Source organism: Panthera uncia, chromosome B1 (assembly GCF_023721935.1).
Source record: "Panthera uncia isolate 11264 chromosome B1, Puncia_PCG_1.0, whole genome shotgun sequence".
NCBI classification, from domain to species: domain Eukaryota; kingdom Metazoa; phylum Chordata; class Mammalia; order Carnivora; family Felidae; genus Panthera; species Panthera uncia.
Window position 1 is genome coordinate 133,430,177 of NC_064811.1, and position 16,019 is coordinate 133,446,195.

At 37.4% G+C, this 16,019-nt stretch overlaps 1 protein-coding gene across 12 annotated transcripts in view; it reads left to right on the top strand.

Annotated features, from left to right (window-relative positions):
* RAPGEF2 (Rap guanine nucleotide exchange factor 2) overlaps positions 1–16,019 on the top strand; it is a 254,414-nt gene that overhangs the window by 153,712 nt on the left and 84,683 nt on the right. For 3 of the 12 annotated variants that reach the window (XM_049631261.1, XM_049631262.1, XM_049631263.1), the window contains exon 1: positions 1,753–10,978. The exons of the other annotated variants lie outside the window; for them this stretch is intronic. In XM_049631261.1, coding sequence (XP_049487218.1) covers positions 10,919–10,978 — 60 coding nt within the window. In that variant the 5' untranslated portion in view covers positions 1,753–10,918. Of the gene's footprint in view, positions 1–1,752; positions 10,979–16,019 lie in introns of those variants that run through there. 12 annotated transcript variants of the gene reach the window in all.

Consider the following 16,019-nt stretch of genomic DNA (forward strand, 5'->3'; position numbering starts at 1 on the left):
AAATATATTAATCATAGGGGCGCCTGGGTGGCGCAGTCGGTTAAGCGTCCGACTTCAGCCAGGTCACGATCTCACGGTCCGTGAGTTCGAGCCCCGCGTCGGGCTCTGGGCTGATGGCTCAGAGCCTGGAGCCTGTTTCCGATTCTGTGTCTCCCTCTCTCTCTGCCCCTCCCCCGTTCATGCTCTGTCTCTCTCTGTCCCAAAAATAAATAAACGTTGAAAAAAAAAAAATTAAATATATTAATCATAAGGGAATATCTTACATGCCAAATTTGTAATCATGGTAATAATTGCTATTTAGTTTGTAGTGTTGCTTTGTGAAATACTATAGTAGCGAGCCCATACTGAGTACCAGTGTGTAAGGACTTCACCTCCACAACTGAGCATTTCAAGATGAAGTCTGGTATTTCTTAAAATAGATTCTAGGAAATGAAATAAGCTTTGTTAAATCAGCTATTAAAGTCAGATTATTTTGGGGGAGCCCCTGTTGGTTGAGTGGACAACTCTTGATTTCAGCTCAGGTCATGATCCCACGGTTATGGGATTGAGCCTGTGTTGGGCTCCAAGCTGGGCATGGAGCCTACTTGGAATTCTGTCTCTCTTTCTCTCTCTCTCTACCCCTATCCCCTGCTCACGCTCTCTCTCTCTCGCTCTCTCTCTCTCTCTCTCTAAAATAAATTAAAAAATGAAAAAAAAATTACAGTCAGATCATTTTTCAAATAAGTGCATTTTAAAAAAGCAACATTTTTTTTTAATGTTTATTTATTTATTTTGAGAGAGAAAGAACATGTGTGAGTGGGAGAGAAGGGGAGAGACAGAATTCCAAGTAGGCTCTGTGCCATCAATGTAGAACCTGATGTGGGGCTCAATCTCATGAACCCCAAGACCATGACCTGAGCCAAAATCAAAAGTCAGATGCTTAACTGACTCAACCACCCAGGAACCCCTAAAAAGCCCATTCTTCTTCTCCTCCTCCTCCCCCCCTCCCCCTCCTTCTTCTCCTTCTCCTTCTTCTTATTCTTTTAATGTTTATTTATTTTGAGAGAGAGAGAGAAATCCCAAGCAAGCTCCGGCTGTCAGCACAGAGCCCAAAATGGAGCTTGATCTCACAATCTTGGGATCATGACCTGAGCCAAAATCAAGAATCAGATGCTTAACCGGCTGAGCCACTCAGGTCCCCGAAAACCCCCCTTCTTGATGTTGAAATTTCTTGTTGACTTACAGGTTTCTTTATTTTGTTTTTCTACATGTGTCCTTTTATGTCATCTTTTAATCTTTCTTTTCTAACATATACCATGTAAATATTGAGCCTGTTTATTATGCATAAGTTATTATGTTATTTTTCCAATTATGAAACAAAGGTAACAAACAGTTTGTAGTCTGGAACTTTTTTTGTTAAAGAAAGAAAAATCCTATATAAATAACCTGAAAGCCTCCACCCAAAAAACTGGTAGAACTGATAAATGAATTCAATAAAGTTGCATTTAAAAAATCAATCTACAGAAATCTATTGTATTTCTATACACCAATAATGAAGCAGCAGAAAGAGAAATTAAGAAAACAACCGCATTTAAAATTGCACCCAAAATAATAGGATATCTAGGAGTAAACTTAACCAAAGAGGTGAAAGACTATACTCTGAAAAAGATTGTACTCTGAAAACTGTAAAACACTGATGAAAGAAATTGAAGATGACACAAAGAAATGGAAAGACATTCCATGCTCATGGATTGGAAGAACAAATACTGTTAAGACATCTGTACTACCCAAAGCAGCCTACACATTCAGTGCATTTCCTCTCAAAGTATCAACAGCATTTTTCACAGAACTAGAACAAAAATCCTAAAATTTGTATGGAACCACAGAAGACCCCAAATAGCCAAAGCAGTCTTGAAAAAGAAAAGCAAAGCTGGTGGCATCACAATCCTGAACCTGAAGTTATATCACAACTGTAGTTCTCAGAACAGTGTGGTACTGGCACAAAAATAAACACATAGATGAATGGAACAGAATAGAAAACACAGAAATAAACCCACAATTACATGTTCAATTAGTTTTCGACAGAGCAGTAAAGAATATCCAATGGGAAAAAGACAGTGTCTTCAACAAATGGTGTTGGAAAAACTGGACAGCAACATGCAAAAGAAAGAAACTGGACCATTTTCATACACCTACATCATACATAAAAATGAATTCAAAACAGATTAAAGACCTAAATGTGAGACCTGAAACCATGAAAATCTTAGAAGAGAGCACAGGCAGTAATTTCTCTACCATCGGCCATAGCAACTTTTTCTAAATAGGTCCTCTGAGGCAAGGGAAACAAAAAGCAAAAATAAACTATTGGGACCTCATCAAGATTAAAAGCTTCTACACAGCGAAGGACACAACAAAATGAAAAGGCAAGGGAGAAGATATTTGTAAATGACATATTTGGTAAAGGGTTATTATCCAAAATATTTAAAGAATGTATAAAACTCAACACCCAAAAAACAAATAATCCAACTAAAAAATGGGCAAAAGACACGAACAGACATTTTTCTAAAGAAGACACATATATGGCCAAGAAACAAATGAAAAAATGCTCATCATCACTTATCATCAGGGAAATGCAAATCAAAATTACAGTGAGATGTCACCTCATACCAGGCAGAATGACTAAAGTCAACAACAAAAGAAACAACAGGTACTGATGAAAATGTGGAGAAAGGGGAACCCTCATGCACTGTTGGTGGGAATACAAACTGATACAACCTCTCTGTAAAACAGTATGGAGGCTTCTCAAAAAGTTAAAAAAGAACTACTCTATGATCTAGCAATTGCATGGCTGGATATTTTCCCGGAGAATACAAAACACCAATTTAGAAGGATACATGCATCCCTGTGTTTATAGCAGCATTATTTACAATTAGCCAAGATATAGAAGCATCCTGTGTCCATTGATTGGTGAATAGAGAAATAAAAAAGTAGTATATATACACAATGGAATGTTATTCAGCCATAAAAAAGAATAAAATCTTTCCATTTGCAATGACATGGATGGAATTAGAGTATAATGCTAAGTAAAACAAGTCACTCAGAGACAAATACCATATGATTTCACTCATATATGGAATTTAAGAAACAAAACAAATGAACAACAGGAAGGAGAGAGAGAGAGAGAGAGAGAGAGAGAGGGAGAGGGAGAGGGAGAGGGAGAGGGAGAAAGGGAGGGAGGGGAAGAGAGACCAACCAAGAAACAGAGTCTTAACTATAGAGAACAAACTGATGGTTACCGGAGAGAAGGTGGGTGAGGGTGCGTGGGTGAAATAGGTGATGACGATTAAAGAGTGCATTTGTCATGATGTGCACCAGGTGATTAAAATAAAAACTTAAAAAAAAAAAAACACGAGAAGAAAAAAGAGTCTAAAGGTGTCTTTGGAACATATCTTTGCGATATATCTGGGTGAAATTTTTGGACTCTCAACTATGTTTTTCTGATACTAAATGCTAACTGAAGTAACAGGTTCCCAGTATTTGTAAAGCCTACATTTAAATTCAACTCGTATTTATTCAGCAGTTATTATGTGTCAGGCATTGTGTTGGTATCTCTACTTTATTTCATAATTAAATTATATTGATTTTTTATTAATTTTTTAAATGTTTATTTGAGAGAGAGAGAGAGAGCAAGCAAGTGAGCAGTGGAGGGGCAGAAAGAGAGAGGGAGAGAAAATCCCAACTAGATTCTATGCTGTCAGCGCAGAGCTTGACACAGGGCTTGAGCTCACAAACCATGAAATCATGACCTGAGCCAAAACCAAGAGTGGGACACTCAACCGATTGAGCCACCCAGGTGCCCCTTAAATTATTTTTAATAATGAACTTGAAGTACCATTTTTATTTGGTCAAAGTAGAAAAAATAAAATTGTCTATTAAAGCTTTGGGGAGGATGCATGTGGAAGTCTTGTCTAAGGTAAACGCAGGTATTGAAGCGATTATGTGAAATGTAGGATTGAGTTATGGTATAAAGAATCTGTCAGAGGGGTGCCTGGGTGGCTCAGTCGGTTAAGGTCCTGGCTTTGGCTCAGGCCATCATCTTGGGGTCCGTGGGTTTGAGCCCCATATTGGGCTCTGTGCTGACAGCTCAGAGCCTGGAGCTTGCTTCTGATTCTGTGTCTCCCTCTCTCTGCCCCTCCGCCCCTCACACTCTGTCTCTCTCTCTCAAAAAATGAATAAATGTTTTAAAAAGTCTGTCAGATAATCAACTTTTCCTTTGAAATCAGAGTACTAATGGGGGGCACATATTGGGTTTAGGAGAAGAAAAACCTCTGACCATACCTCCTACAATAACTTTATTTTACTTTGTCGTAGTGCTTTATTGGTTTGTATATCCATAAGGAAAACAATATTTTAAAATGTCATTTCTTTGGTGAATGTTAAGATACTACATATCAAATTTGTAAGATTTCTTGTTTCTAGATATCACAGAGTGAATCCTCTACCCTCTCCCACAGATTCTCTCCAAGCCTCTATAGTTTTTCCTCTCAGGTGAGGGAAATAGGGAAGAAATCAATATATAGTAGATAAATGAAGTAAGTGGTATTAGAATCCTGAAGTTCTATTTTGTATTTTTCCAAACCACCAAATCTATAATTTTATATACTCTATTTTTCTATGAAAGATGAATAAGTTATTGTAATGCTTTCCTTAAGTTTTGAACAAGCTCAATTAGAGTATTTGTAAAGTACATTAAGATCTGTGGATAAACAGTATAGATTCTATAAATAAATAAACATAGTAATCCTAAATGCGATGAATAGTTACTGAGAAGAACAGGTCATTTCTCTCAGTTTCTAAGTAATTACAAAGCAAACACTTTAATGTAAAAAGTAGGAATGAATATTATGGTATTAAATTTAGCATGGACAGGCCTTACATTAAGCAGTTTCCTGAACTATGTATATAATCTCTGTCTTTGGGATCATCGTTTCCGATAATTTAGAAGTCATTAGATGCCTTTGGCCCAGGACAGAAAGTTGTTACATGGTCCTTTTTCTAGCTGGATCTATTTAATGCTCTTTGCTAAATCTAGATGGTTAAAGAATAGAGCAAATAAAACTCAAATTCAGGCTACTTCAAGGTAAGTGTGATTTATTCTTGTTTGTATAAAATATGGGATTCTCTTAAATCTTCAGTTTATATCTTATTTCTTAAGCAGTGTTTGGCATATTATAACCTGGCATAATTGTGTTTCAATGTACAAAGTAGTAGGAATAGTAAAATTTCAGTGTTCCAGTCATGAGTTTTAGGATATGTAGGTTGTAGGCATGGAGCCAGATTGTGAGAGAAATCACACCAAGTCTCAGCACAGAAAAGCAACAGTGCCTGAGGATGTGTGATTTTCTGATATCACCTATCAGGTTCTCCCATTTAGATTCCTGCTTGAGAGAAGTGACACATTTCTCCAGAGAGAGGCAAGCAATGGCGAACCTTCACATATAAGGTCAGACATTACCAGCACAGGAGTAATTTGACTTAAATTTGGAGGAGAGTTTTTGTCACATGGACATGTGGGACATGGGCTAGATAGATGGTTAGTTCTTGGGCTGTCATTAACTGTGTGTGTGTGTGTGGGGGGTGGTGGTAAAATATACATAACATTTAAATTGATCATTTTAGTCATTTTTATATATGGTTCAGTGGCATTAGTCATATTTACAATGTCATGCGACCATTGCCACCACCCATCTCCCCGGTTTTTTCATTCTCCCAAGCTGAAACTCCATGCTCATTAAACAATAACTGCTTATTAACCCCCTTCCCCAGCGCCTGGCAACCACCATTCTCCTTTCCATGAATTTAACTACTAGTCTAGGAACTTCATATAAGTGGAATCCTACGGTATTTGTGTTTTTGTGACTGGATTATTTCTCTTAGCATGGTGTCTTCTAGGTTTATTTTTGCAGCTTATAATAACAGAATTTTATTTCTTTTGAAGACCGAGTGATATCCCATTGTATGTATATGCTACATTTTGTTTATACATTCTTTTATAGATGGACACTTGACCTGGATTGTTTCCACCTTTTGATACCATGTACTTTTTTTTTTAAGACTTTATTTATTTTTTTTTATAGCAGCTTTAGATTACAACAAAATTGCAAGAAAGGTACAAAGATTTCTTATATATTTCATGCTCCCATATATACTTGGCCTCTGTCATTATTAACATCACTCACCAGAATGGTACTTTTTTTTTTTTAACCCAGGATGACCCTCCATTGACACATCACATTTACCTGAAGTCCATAGTTTACTTTAGGGTTCATTCTTGGTGTTGTGTAGTCATTTGGTTTGGACAAATGTATAATGACATATATCCATCGTCATAATATCATATAGAGTACTTTTCTTTGTTCTACTAATCAACTGTGCTCTACCTATTCATTACCCCTGGCAACCACCGATCTTTTTATTGCCTCCATAGTTTTACCTTTTCTAGGATGCCATATAGTTGGAATCATACAGTATTTGGCCTTTTCAGATGGGCTTCCTTCACTTAGTAATATGCATTTAAGTTTCCTCTATGTTTTTACATGGTTGGATAGCTCATTTCTTCTTAGTGCCTAGTAATACTCCATTGTCTTGAAGTACTACCATTTATTTATCCATTTACCTACTGAAATTGATCTTGGTTGCTTCCAAGTTTTTGGCAATTATGAATAAAGCTGCTTTAAACATCCGTGTGGGTTTTTGTGTAGGGATAAGTAAATATCAAGGAGTGTGATTGCTGGATCACGTGATGAGTATGTTTAGTTTTGTAAGAAACCACCACACTATCTTCCAAAGTGGCTGTACAATTGTGCTTTCCTATTACCAACAAGTGAAGTTCCCATTGCTGCACATCCTCACCAGCATCCGGTGTTTGTCGTCCGTGTTGTGAATTCTGACCATTTTGAGAAGCAGGTGGTGGTATCTCACTGTTTTAATTGGCATTTCCCTGATGACAGAAGCTGTGGACGTCTTTTCATGTGCTCAATTTTCCATTTGTGTATCTTCTTTGATTAGGTGGCTATTAATGGGTCGTCGGCCCACTCATCAAGTTTTGTCTCATTCTTGAGTTTTAAGAGTTCTTTGTATATTTTGAATAAGAGTTCTTTATCAGATGCATCTTTAGCAAATATTTACTCTCTATCCATGGCTTGTCTTCTAACGTTGTCTTTTATGGAGCAGAGGTTCTTCATTTTAATGAATTCCAGCTTAGCAATTATTTCTTTCATGGATTGTGTTTTGGTGTTACATCTAAAAAGATGTCACCATACCCAAGGTTATCTAGATTTTCTCCTGTTATTTTGTAGGAGTTTTATAATTTTGCCTTTTGTATTTAAGTCTGTGATAATTTTGAATTAATTTTTGTAAAGGGTATAAAGTCTTTGTGTAGATTTATTTATTGCATGTGGAAGTCCAATTGTCCCAGCACCCTTTGTTGAAGAGACTGTCTTTTCTGTATTCTATTGTTCTTGCTCCTTTGTCAAAGATCAGTGCCATTTATTTTTATTTATCCACTTTTTAATGTATGTTTATTTACTTATTTTAAGAGAGAGAGAGAGAGAGCAAGCGCACCAGCAACAGAGAGACAGACAGTGAGGGAGAGAGAGAATCCCAAGCAGGTTCCACACTGTCAGCACAGGGCTAGACAAGGGGCTCAATCTCAAGAACCGCAAGATCATGACCTGAACTGAAAACAAGAATCAGACACTCAACTGACTGAGCCACGCAGGTGCCCCTGTGACATTTACTTTTATAAATCATTCATTTGTTTATGTAGAAGGAATTTTGATAAGAATTAGTTACAAGATCATTATGGTCTTTCTAATGTCCATTCCTAGTCACCGAAGAGTTTATTCATTCAAAAAAAGTGAGAGCCTATGATGTGTACCGTGCTAGGTACTGCGAGTACAGGGACACAAGCAAACATGGTGCCAGCCATCATAGAGATGAGAGTGTCTCAGGGGAAGTGGACACTAACTACTTAAATAATTTCAGGATTAAATGTAAAATTAGAATGGTAATAAACATAGGGAAATGATGCACAGTACCATGATGACTTTGAAGGAATTTTAGCAGTATTTTTTAGGAGTGGACTAAGAATCAGTCAGGGAAGGGAGGGTGAAGGAATGCTCTAGGCAGAGGAAATAATGTGTAGAAAGGCCCCTTTGCTCTTCCAGGAAACAAGAGCAGCCCAGGTGATCTGGAAGGCATGAGCATGGCATAACTGTTAAAAACATAGAAATCTTGCATAGATAACTGTTAAAAACATAGACATCTTGTAATAAGAGTTTTAGTGTGTGTGTGCTGAGAGCAGTGGGAAGCCATTGATGTGTTTTAATTGAAAAAAAAGGACTCAATAGATTAGGTTGAAGTGACTGGATTTTAGTTTTTAAAAGATCTCAGGAGGAGTATGTTAAATGGATAGGGTGGGTGAGATTAAAATTGAATCCAGACAGTCCTTAATACAGAGACTTTTGCAATTTTTAAGGCAGAAGTAATGAGTGGGCAGAAATGAAGAGAAGTCTGAATTTGAGAAAGAGTAGAGAATTTAATTAACGGAATATTGTGATGGACTGGACATGGAGAAAGATGTTAAGGAGAACACATAGATGTATAAATTATATAATGGGACCATGATGGCCCTTCATTGAAAAAGTGCATGAGATGAAGAAATGATGGAAGCCAAAATAGGTTAACTCTTGAGAGATTTTAGTTGTGAAGTGTTGGGTATGAAGATGTTAGACTGCAGCCATGGGGAAATGTAGGATCTAAAGAAGCTTTCTGTTCTTTGTGTTGTTTTAGAGATGTGAGAGATCTGAACATATTTAAAAGCCAGTGTAGAGACTGGCTGGTTATGGGGGAGAGATTGAATATATGCGGGGGAGGGGGGAAGGGTAATGAATAATATAAGAAGTCTATGAAAAGGGTATACTGAAGATGGGCGGGAAGAATAGTCATGTGGAGGGAATGGTTGCTTTTAGATAATGAGGGGGAAAAATAAAAGAGAGTAGTATAGGTGCAGTGTTAAGGAGACAAGAAACACAAGTTAGTAAGCACTGACAATTCCAAAGTCAATTAATTGAAGTTGCTAGATTTTCCATCTCTGTTTTCTGTTAGGTTTACCAGTTATGGACAGATTGACTATGGGAAATTGACCAGTGCTTCAGATTTAAAATGTCCTTATTCTTTGTCAACTATAATGCTGTCTTTTAAATAAATTGCTAACCCAGGTGAAATTAAGGTTTATGGTAGAATAACATATCCTCATTAAATTTAAACTCTCTACCTCTGAAAGTTTGAATTCTTTTATTTTTTTTTAAATCGTGAGTGTGTTTATTTTGATATTATTTGCAATGTGCCATGTGCGTGCGCGCGCGCGTGTGTGTATAGGTGTTTGTGAAAATCACATCTTCTAAATTTACACAAACCTTGTTAAATGTGCATTTTGTAAATTTTTGATAAATGCTTCCTGTAGCACAGTGATATTTCAGGGTGGGAAGGAGGTCACATCCATTCTCTTATCTTCAGATTGGTGAAAAATCATATTTTAGTTCAAAGCTGTTCAAGTAAGTCCTTGCTCCGTTTTCCCACCCTGTCTTCAGTGATATTATTTGGAGTCAGCAATCAATGGATTCCATCCCTCTGAGACTTGCTTAACCTACAGCTGCTGATATAATACAGGCAAGAGCTTGCTACTTTATCTGAATTGTCCATCGCTACCTTAATGAGTGAAATGGTTAAGTAGAGGAGGGGGCGAGTCTTAAGGAATGTGTGTACCATTTGAGCTGAATATTTCAGTGTATGTAGAGAGAGGGAGGGTGAGAGAGAAATCCACTTACATCACTAGAACTGCATTGAGTGTGAGCCTTGCAGGTTAAGAGACAGACTACAGTGTCTTGCTTTCTGCAGGAAGCAGCAATGCCGTTTGTTTCCTAAGAGGAATTTTTTATTTAGAAAAGGAAGCTTTCTCTCTACCCAGGAAATGGCTTTCCTTGTGCGTTGCTATGCCAACTGCCTGCAGCCATGGTCCTCCAAAGTAAGCACAATAATGTAATTATATTGGTGTATTGCATTCAGACTCATGATTCTCGAGATTGTGTGTGTGCATGTGCTGTGTTTCTGTTAGTGACTCTTTTGCTAGCAGTCATGCTTGTGTTGAGTGTGAGGGACAGACATCATTAAATTAAATGTCCATCAGTGTCATGCTGCTAAGATTAATTGTGCAAACTTGGTTAGTGGAGTGGGACAGAGATCACTGGTCACCACTCTGTCAGCATCATTAGCAGCTAGGGAGGAGGTCCCGATTCACATGCTCTGCCCTGATTTTTTTCTTTCTTTCTTTTTCTTTTTTCTTTTTTCTTGGTTGGAGGGGTCCGTATGTGTGGTTGCAAATGAAACAAGAGTATTAACAATGCTTGGCTGAATGCTAGAGACTGGTTCTTCTAGCACCCTGACTAATATAATTCTGTATTAAGCCTTTTTGAGGAGAGTCTGTGTGCAGTCAGCCATTTTAGCTTTTTTTTTTTTTTCTTCTTTTGCCTCTTGTTCTTCAATCTCAGAAATGATCTTGTTCTCTTGGAAGACTGAGAGCTGTATAAGGTTTCCTCAGTCTTGTCATAGCCTAAGATGGTTAGAGTTTCAATGTTATAAAAATGGAGACGAACACCGTTGTTCGGATTCCTTTTCTGGTCTACAAGTGTGAGGGGTTTTTTAAGCTTTACCAGTAGTGACACTTTAAGCTGCAGCTTCGTTTCCTCCTCCCTCTTCTTTTTTTTTTTTTTTTTTTTTTCCTTTTTCTTTTTTAATTTAATGCTGTAGAGAGTGACTTGCCATCCATGAGAGATTGGTACATGATGTGTAAATTCAGTTCAGCATATGTTTCTTCATTATGAAACCACTAGCAGTCCCAGCTAACCATGGAGTTATGGGCCAGCAGGAGAAACATTCAGTAAGTATCGCAAATGCTGCTTGTGCTTTGATAGCACATCCTAGAGAATTGCTTTAAAAATGGGAATTCTTGCTGCTTCTGTTCAGGGAAAACTGGTGTTTTAGAGGGTGTGATAGTCTGCTTGAGGGAGGGAGGGTAAGTTACGACCAGCTTGTTCTTCCAATTTTGTTGTGATTTTTTTTTTTTTTTTAATTTTTAAACAAGACCAACAATTCATTTAAGGCAAAATATTGGACCGCCCGTTTTTATAGTCAGAAATTAGAGCTTGACAATTCAGCTTTAACTAATACTCGAAGAGTTTTTGAGAGATGTTTTTGTAGTTGAATTTAATGAGAGATTATGAAAGGGGTTATTGGGAACAGACATCTGTGGTAAGGAATTCACATGTAGGTTTGAGGAAGGGAGGGAGAGCTTTGGGTATTGATTTGGTAATGAAACGTTTGGTCAGAGGGACTCATCTGACTTCTTAACATGCATTAATAGGTGATAAAAACAGAGGATAATTTTTTTTAATGCCACAAGTATTGCTTCTTTATAATTGATCCCATGAGTCAGCTATGCATTTGTCATGCTGAAATCCCACAGGCAGCTACTGCTGTTTGTGAGAAACACTCTTCTATGGTTAACACCAAGTCTGAGCCTCCTGTTTGAGGAATGTGAGTTCTCACAGTGCTACTTTTACATCACCGTGTTGGAAGTTTTGTGCCATCACGCTAATTCATATGTTTTAGATCGATATATATTTTTTCAATTCCCCAAATGAAAACACATACATTTAGGCAGCTTATATAGTAATCTTAAGTATTTTTGAATTGCCTGTTTTTACACCTTAGCATGCAGCAGGTATTATATTAGGGTATAGGAATTATCTTTTGTGTACTCTAAGAAAGATAAGATGTTGAACTGCAAAAATAGAGATAAATCGCTGAAAATTTAAAATCTCTATAAATTTACAGAGAGGAGGCCATGAATTTAGAATATTTAGATACTTAGGTTTATGGGTATAGTTTAATTTTGTTCATTATTATGAACAAAAATTATTAGCTAAACCCAAGAGGTTTTCTTAGATGAAGTGAGTCTTAAGGCAGTATCTCACTTTTCCAAAGAACCACAGGATGTTATTTTTTTTTAAGTTTATTTCTTTATTTTTAGAGAGAGAGAGAATAAGCAGGGGAGGAGGGGCAGAGAGAGAGGAAGAGAAGGAATCCCAAGCAGGCTCCACACTGTCAGCACAGAGCCCAATGCAGGGTTCAGTCTTACAAACCATGAGATCATGACCTGAGCTGAAATCGGGAGTCAGACGCTTAACTGACTGAGCCACCCAGGGGCCCAGAACCAGAGGATGTTCTTAGGGCAGTAGCTGTGTTAGAAGCATGTTATGATACTGTGCTTAGAGCCCAGCCCCTTCATAATGAGATCCTAATGGTGCCACATTAGTTAAAACTCTTTGGGTCAGATCCAGAAAAAGACCAGCCTTATACTTAATTTCACTAATAGGAAAGGTTATAGAGAAGTTCCACTGTAGTTTGATTTTATTAGCAGGACCTTTGAAATTAAGCTCTTCTGTAATCATGATTTTCCCACGTAAAAGAACATTACTTAAGACTACTTGAGGAGCCTCAGAAGAAAAGTTTAAACTTCAGATTCCTTGTCTACCTTTATCATATTATCCTTTCTCAAAATGAAGGGGGGGTATTTAATAATATAATTTTAATGAACAAAAAAAACTGTTAAAATTACTTACTGGTGGTGGTGGGGAAAGTATTACTAAATTTTTGACAACAAGAGCAGTTGGGACAGATAAATACCAGATAGTACCTAAGCTAGAGTACCTAGTACACTATTCTATAAGCATATTTGTTTCTTCACAAGTGCTTTGTGTGTGTATTTCACCGAAATTTGGGGTAATACTGTGACAGACATAACTCTAGCCATAAAATGGCCTCAAATGAAGCAATTTCTAAAAAACATGTGAATGGTATTTCCCATGATACTTTGACAAGCCTCAATACTAGAATTGGCCATCTCGGAGCATCATGTGCAGCAAAGCTGGCAGCCTGTGATGTCAAGATCTTGCTGTATACTTGTTGATGAGTTTGTTGGTTACTTAGACTTTGCTGTGTAATGAGCAGACCTTTAAGATTTTAATTATGTGCAAGGAGTTGAATAGGAGAACAATTACTCTGGCTGTCACATAATAGGTGACTCAGTAAACCTTTGAGCAAAAATTAGTGAGAATGCCCCTCTTTTGACCTATGAGGCTTTAGGAGAATGTCAGAGCTAATTTTAAATGAGTAAAATTTAGTAAATTCAACAATATTTCCATTTTTGCTTCTACAGAAGGTTGTGGCTTTGTAAGTGGCTTTGCTTCTTTGACAATAGAAGGGAGTCAGAAACCAAAAAGCGTTAAGTTGGGCACTTAAAAAAAAAAGCAAACTGTGATTGGGCACCAGTAGTAAACCCAGTTACTGTGCTTTGTCAGAATTTTTCAGATCTTACAGGCTTTTACTCTTTATTTCTGTCTAGCTCAGTGTATATCTCAGTTGTTGGCACATAGCAGGTGCACAGTAAATACTCTTGAATTTCTCATTTAATTGAATTTTTGGATTAACGAAGTTTCACTTAACCTGTTAAACTAGTAAATTTCATGTATTTTATTACATCTCCTCCCCTTGCCAGTTCTATATGGTCAGTTGATAACACTGGGATGAATACCTGTGTGTCCCTAAAAATGCATCCAGCACTGGGCTGTATTCTTATAGTCAGCTAGTGCTTTCATCCACTCTTTAGAGGAACCTTCTGGTTTTGTGAATTTTGAAAATAAAATACATTTTAAAAATGTATGATAAAACTGCATTTGCCAAAAGACTACTGTTGAACATTAGTTGCACGGATGGTTAGTAGATGTTACACGAAGAAAAGTTTTATAAGCTCAATAAGTTGGGGAAAACCTTAGGATAACATTAAAGGTGTTATTACTCTGTTCACCAACTGTTTTTCAACCTGCCTGTCCCCTTTTTGTCTGCCTCAGGTTATCTAATGGGAACAGTACTCCTTAAGTGTTCTTTGGCCACTTCTGCACTATTAAGATGTCTTTGAAACTTTGCAAAGTTTTAAATGAGTTACTTAAAATAAATCAGCTCGATACTGTGAAACTGATAATCCCTTTTCCAGTTGTGCATTTCTCCCCAAATTACAGTATATATAGTGCACTGTACTTACAGTAAATGAAACCTCAGTCATGATTAAATAATAATTTTAAAAAGTGGTGTGCATAAGAAAATGCTTTACTTAAGTGTAGGGAATACATCGCAATAGCTGTCATTTATTGAGTACTTACAGTATGACAGGCACTATATATTATCTGACTTAATTATTACAACTCTGTAAAGAAAGATGTATTATCACTTTTTTTTTTTTTTAGAGATAACAAAACTGAGGCTTAGCAAGATAAAAAATAATGTTTTCCAAGGACTAGTAAGTGGTGGAGCCATGATTGGAACCCAGGGTTGTCTGGTATCATAGCCCTGCTTTCACCACAAACATATAGCACTTCTCTGTGTGTAGCCAAATTTAGAGTACATTAGGTGTGCAGATTGTATAGTTACAGAGCTGGTATTAATCAGTGGAGTACATAACTTGAAAGAAATGCTTGCTTTTCTCCTGCTCCTCTTTTTTCCTGTTGTGTGTGCCATCCCAAGCACTGTTAATAGAAAAGAGTAACAATATCGTGATCAAAATTATTGTATAAAACTTTTATACAGATAGTTTTACAAAGCTGTTTATTGCTATGTGCAATTTCGATGTTATCTTAAGACTTAAGGTGGGATGATCAGGAGTAGATGGTATTTAGCTCAATTCCTTCTTTCCGCTTTTCTGTGTTTGGCCTTATCACACATGTACCTTTTTATTTTTGCTGCTTAACTCTTTATTTTTTATTTATTTTTTTTAAATGTTTTTATTTATTTTTGAGACAGAGAGAGACAGAGCATGAGCAGGGGAGAGGCAGAGAGAGAGGAAGACACAGAATCCGAAGCAGGCTCCAGGCTCTGAGCTGTCAGCACAGAGCCTGGCGCGGGGCTTGAACTCATGGACTGTGAGATCATGACCTGAGCCGAAGTCGGACGCTTAACTGACTGAGCCACCCAGGCGCCCCTGCTTAACTCTTTAAACATAAACTTGATGCCTCAGCTTCCTCTGTTGACTTTGTAACTTGTGACAGCCTGACCTTGGCCACTTGTGTTCCCTTGGAAGCACTGAGTTCTTGCTGTTTCATCTTCCCTGTTTCTGCTTTAATGAAGTCTGCGTCTGTCATGGAACCCAACTTAATTCATGATCACCTCTCTGAAGTCCATACTGGTCATGGCTCGTTTGTAGCCATAAATATAAATCTCATTATTTCATAAGCCTCTTAACCATGAAGGATATAATATAGCTTAAACATATGTCTAAATTCCTATTGGTCACTAAGTTCCTCTATAATCTATATTCTCTTCCTTATGAACATATTTTCCTCCAAGTATGTTTGTTTGTTTGTTTGTTTTTTAGGACAAGATGATCTGATTACAAGACACTTCAGGTTCATTTTCTTTTCCCATTTCTCAGTGTCCAGTGCTCTTTGCTTGACTTTCACTTGTTCTTTATCTCTTTGTATTCATCTCTGGTTTCTCTGAATAATGATTAGTGGCTGCTGATATGTAATGTTTGATTTTTTTTTTTTTAATTTTTTTTTTCAACGTTTTTAATTTATTTTTGGGACAGAGAGAGACAGAGCATGAACGGGGGAGGGGCAGAGAGAGAGGGAGACACAGAATCGGAAACAGGCTCCAGGCTCCGAGCCATCAGCCCAGAGCCTGACGCGGGGCTCGAACTCACGGACCGCGAGATTGTGACCTGGCTGAAGTCGGACGCTTAACCGACTGCGCCACCCAGGCGCCCCTAATGTTTGATTTTATTTGTTCTTCTAACCAGTACTTGTAAATTCGGTTGGTATTTACAGTTAGATGAGAGACTATATCTTGATTGAATTCTCCCCCTTCCT